The sequence below is a fragment of the Argentina silus genome, assembly GCF_951799395.1.
Source record: "Argentina silus genome assembly, chromosome: 14".
Classification (NCBI taxonomy): domain Eukaryota; kingdom Metazoa; phylum Chordata; class Actinopteri; order Argentiniformes; family Argentinidae; genus Argentina; species Argentina silus.
The window spans coordinates 17276934-17281933 of NC_139668.1; the positions used below are offsets into that span (position 1 = coordinate 17276934).

The following is a 5000-nucleotide window of genomic DNA, read 5'->3' on the forward strand; positions in this document are numbered from 1 at the left end:
CTACTGAACCTCTCCTGTTACCTTCTCCACCTCTTACTGAACCTCTCCTGTTACCTTCTCCACCTCTACTGAACCTCTCCTGTTACCTTCTCCACCTCTTATTGAACCTCTCCTGTTACCTTCTCCATCTCTACTGAACCTCTCCTGTTACCTTCTCCACCTCTACTGAACCTCTCCTGTTACCTTCTCCACCTCTACTGAACCTCTCCTGTTACCTTCTCCACCTCTTACTGAACCTCTCCTGTTACCTTCTCCACCTCTTACTCTACCTCTCCTGTTACCTTCTCCACCTCTACTGAACCTCTCCTGTCCTCACGTTCCACACACTACTCCACAATAACCTACCTGTCCTCACACTCCACACACCTCCCCCATAGCTCACCTGTCCTCACACTCCACACACCTCCCCCATAGCTCACCTGTCCTCACACTCCACACACCTCCCCCATAGCTCACCTGTCCTCACACTCCACACACCTCCCCCATAACCTTCCTGTCCTCATACTCCACACACTACTCCCCCATAGCCTACCTGTCCTCACACTCCAGCCAGCAGGGCAGAGTGCAGAGAGCAGAGAGAGCCAGGATCTAGAGTGGTGGTGTCTGCTGCCCTGGCTGTTTGGCTAACCTGAAAGAGAAAGAGTCAGAGAGCAGAGAGAGAGAGAGAGAGAGAGCGAGCCAGGGTCTGGAGTGGTGGTGTCTGCTGCCCTGGCCGTCTGGCCAACCTGACAGAGAAAGAGTCAGAGAGCAGAGAGAGAGAGAGAGAGCAGAGAGAGAGAGAGAGAGAGAGAGAGAGAGAGCAGAGAGAGAGAGAGAGAGAGAGAGAGAGAGAGAGAGAGAGAGCCAGGGTCTGGAGTGGTGGTGTCTGCTGCCCTGGCCGTCTGGCCAACCTGACAGAGAAAGAGTCAGAGAGCAGAGAGAGAGAGAGAGAGAGCAGAGAGAGAGAAAGAGTCAGAGAGCAGAGAGAGAGAGAGAGAGAGAGAGCAGAGAGAGAGAGAGAGAGAGAGCCAGGGTCTGGAGTGGTGGTGTCTGCTGCCCTGGCCGTCTGGCCAACCTGACAGAGAAAGAGTCAGAGAGCAGAGAGAGAGAGAGAGAGAGAGAGCCAGGGTCTGGAGTGGTGGTGTCTGCTGCCCTGGCCGTCTGGCCAACCTGACAGAGAAAGAGTCAGAGAGCAGCAACCGCCCGGCGACAGCAGCAGCTGACATGCGTTCATGTTCCCCTTTAGTCGCGGCTCCGGGAGTAATTGAAAAGGGGCGATGTGACTTAAGTGGCGTCGTCGAACGGCGGCGTGTGCGGAACACACACAGGGCCCTATCCTGTTCTATCTCCGTACCCCCCCCCCCCCCCCCCCCGTCCCCCCCCCCCCGGCCGCGGAGATGTGCTGAGTGGATGCTTTTATGGCGCTTTCTATCGCCTGGCAACCCCCGGTGTGCTCATAATGAAGATGAAGTGTGTTGGTCAGCGTTGATTCAGCACGCCTCTCCTCCGCGTTTCCCTTCTCTCTCTCTCTCTCTCTCTCTCTCTCTCTCTCTCTCTCTCTCGCTCGCTCTCTCTCTCTCTCTCTCCCCTCTTGCCACCCATGTCTTTTTCCATGCCTGTACGCCCACCGCCATCGCCGCCACTACCGCCATCATCATCATCATCATCATCATCACGCCTTCATCCCCGGTCACGGACGCCCCGCCGGCCTGCCCGGTACGGTACCGTTAAATGACCTGTTCCTGTTACCGCATGGCGCCGGATATTCTCACTGATGGGCTCATCACGCTCTTGTTTAATCTCACGGCGCCCGTTCGAAGGTGTTTTGAGGCGTGAGATCCTTTGAGCGCACTTTAGATCGAGTTTGATTTGATTTTGTTTGATTCGAGAAGGGAAAGGCAGGCAAACAAAGAGAGTGTAAAATAGAGAGTGTAAAATAAAATTGAACTCTCGACTCCATGGGAGTGTGTCAGATGGAGAGTTAACTCTCTCTGCAGCACTGGGCCGGGCATATGAGAGAGAGAGAGAGAGAGAGAGAGAGAGAGAAAGAAAAAGTGAGGGAGTGTGTAAGATGGAGAGAGTTAACTCTTTCCCTCCGCAGCACTGGGCTGTGCGTGTGTGTGTGTGAGAGAGAGAGAGAGACAGAGAGAGAGACAGAGAGAGAGAGTGAAAGAGAGAGAGAAAGAGAGAGAGAAAGAAGGAAAGAAAGACAAAAGCGAGGGAGCGCGTGTGGAAGAAGCGAGAGAGTTAACTCTCCGCGGCGGTGCCGGGGCTGTGCATATGGTGGGAGACTCCTTGCCTTCCCCACTGTCTGACCTTGTCACCAGGAAATGGATGGGTCTCCCACAGTTCATCGTTAACACCCGAGCCTCCGCCGGACAAAAGTGGCTCCTCTGACATAGATTTACCTCCTCTGTTCAGGGGGGTCAACATCATTGCTCTTTCCATCGTTCGGTGGCCAGTTTTTGGCGTCGTGTTTCGCAGCGCGTTACCCCCCACCGCGCCGCGCCCCGCCCCGCCCGGGTCTCGCCGCCGCCACGGCTCCCCGGCGCTAAAACCACCGAGCCCCACCGAGCCCCACCCAGTCCCACTCAAGTGGCCTAAAAATGAGAGTTCTATTAGCATATATAGTAGCAAGGCTCTCCCTCTCAAAGCTTTGGTCTTCTAATTAAAAGAGAGGAAAAAGGATCAGTCCGATTTGAATAATTATTTCTCCGTCTCTCTCTCTCACTTTCTCTCTCTCTCTCTCTCACTTTCTCTCTCTCTCTCTCTCTCTCTCTCCTTCTCTCTCTCTCTCTCTCTCTCTCTCTCTCCCTTTCTCTCTCTCTCTCTCTCTCTCTCTCTGTGACAAATCTCTCTGTTGGAGGGGATGTGAGGTGACTGACTGACTACGCTTTGGTAGTCAGTTAAGCTGAGCTCAACTTTGTCAGTGGGTCTGTCTGTCGGTCTGTCTGTCTGTCGGTCTGTCTGTCTGTCGGTCTGTCTGTCTGTCAGTCTGTCGGTCGGTCGGTCTGTCGGTCTGTCTTGAGCGTAGCCCCACTGTCCTGTGTGACAGAGTTATGCTGCATATGAAGGAACGGCAGCTCCGTAACTACGTGCATGCTTTTGTTCTAGCACAGCGCTAACACACACACACACACACACACACACACACACACTCACACACACCGTGTGTTTGATTCTCCATGATCAACACCACCAACTGTTGAGAGTTCACCGACTTCACCTATCAACTCTGATATAATATAATTATAAAATAATTAATAAATGTTCCTGTTTTCCCCAACCCTGGTCCCCTTTCACCTCTGTAGTGCCCAGGAGTGTTCAACTCCCCGTTCAGATCTGCTCCTGCTGAGATGGAGTTGAGGCTGAGGAAGGCCAGGCCCCTGCCCACCAGGACCTCCCCCAGAGACAGAGCTCTCTCTCTGGGTAAACAAAGCCTCACAGCTCCCTCCGGTCCTGGAGCTGCTGGAGCCCCACACAGACTCACAGCCCGGCTACTGCCCCCCATTCCCAGCAAGAAACCACAGGTGAGATAGCCCTGGCAGTACAGACACACATACACACACACACACACACACACACACACACATCCAGCAGCATGCAGCAAAGACCCGGGGCCGGAGTCGTCAGGAAAACGGGAGCCAATCTGAAACAGACTGTCCCAGAACTTCATCTTTTCACATTAATAAGCAATACATAAACTATCTCTTCATCTCTATCTCTCACGCACGTACCTACACACACACACACACACACACACACGCACGCACGCACGCACACACACACACACACACGCACACACACACACACACACACACACACACACACATCTCTGCTACTGTATCGCATCCTGTATTTGAAGTGATCATGGCTATGTCTATCGAGTATGTACTGTAAGTTCCTGTAGTAGTTCACTATTGGTGAACTAATCCATGATAGACACCATTCCATATGGATGTACCACGGGACACCGTTCACAAGAACACATTAACAAGAGAAGACGGTGTGGAGACACGTACATGTATTATTCAGCTTAGTTCTTGTATGAAGCCTAACTTTGTCATTTCACCCTGAACCCTGAATGCAGGGCCCTTTCCAAGCAGCATACAACCGAGTGACTCTCCTAGATTTAAAGCCCCACTAAGCGGGGCAAGTAAGTAAATAAATATGCGAGCGTCCCGACTCGTGTCAGCAAGCGTATTCAGATGCCCCTATCTCGGCCTTTCTCTCGCCGCCTCTCCCCAAAGTATCTCTCCCTATCTCCAAAGTCTCAGGCCCTCTTAGAGGAAACAGATGCGTCCCCCCACTTCCTTTGACTTGGCCAATCAGACTCCTGAGAGAAGGATAACAAAGTGCCATCGCAATTACCAGAGGAGCACTCCCCCCCCCGATGAGGATGATGAAAGGCGCGGTGCGGCACTCTGGCGTGAGATGATTCTTTAAACTCCCCCTTAAAGAAGAATGATATCATTAAAACATGGCTGCCGCCTCTCCCGGGGACAGCGCCGGGGCGTTTAGACACCGAGATACCGGGAGATAAGCAGGGGCCTGTCAGCCGGAGCTCCCTCTATTAAACTCGTCTCATCAAACGGGCGGAGGCGAGGGAGTACTCCGGGGGCATTTAAAAAAGGGCCTTGATGAAGAATTCTTTAAGTACCTCTGAATCTAGCATGTCATCTTGTCCAGCTGTGAGGGAAGCATTTGATGAGCGGCGTTTGCCATTTGTGTTATTTACGCTCCACAGCCTTTATGGTAACTGGTTCCTATTATTGGTTTCTATTAATGTAAAACATAAGTGAGCAGAAATGAGGCGTGGATCATCTCTTTTTATTAGCCTGGAGTCCTCACCCCGGGCCTTCTTTTTGCAGTGGGGTCGAACACACACACACATGCACGCGCACGCACACGCACACGCGCACGCGCGCGCGCACACACACACACACACACACACGTAGGCATGCTCACACAGACACACACTTGGGGGCCCTGCTCCGGCTCCAGCTGGCTCTGGTTCGGGG

The 5000-nt window shown here is 52.9% G+C and overlaps 1 protein-coding gene across 1 annotated transcript in view; it reads left to right on the top strand.

Annotated features, from left to right (window-relative positions):
- Nucleotides 1-5000, top strand: part of spata17 (spermatogenesis associated 17) — a gene marked incomplete at both ends in the record, with an annotated part of 28370 nt that overhangs the window by 13001 nt on the left and 10369 nt on the right. Inside the window, one exon of the mRNA XM_083684228.1 lies at nt 3291-3509. Within this exon, the coding sequence (XP_083540354.1) occupies nt 3291-3509 (219 nt within the window). The remainder of the gene's footprint in view (nt 1-3290; nt 3510-5000) is intronic.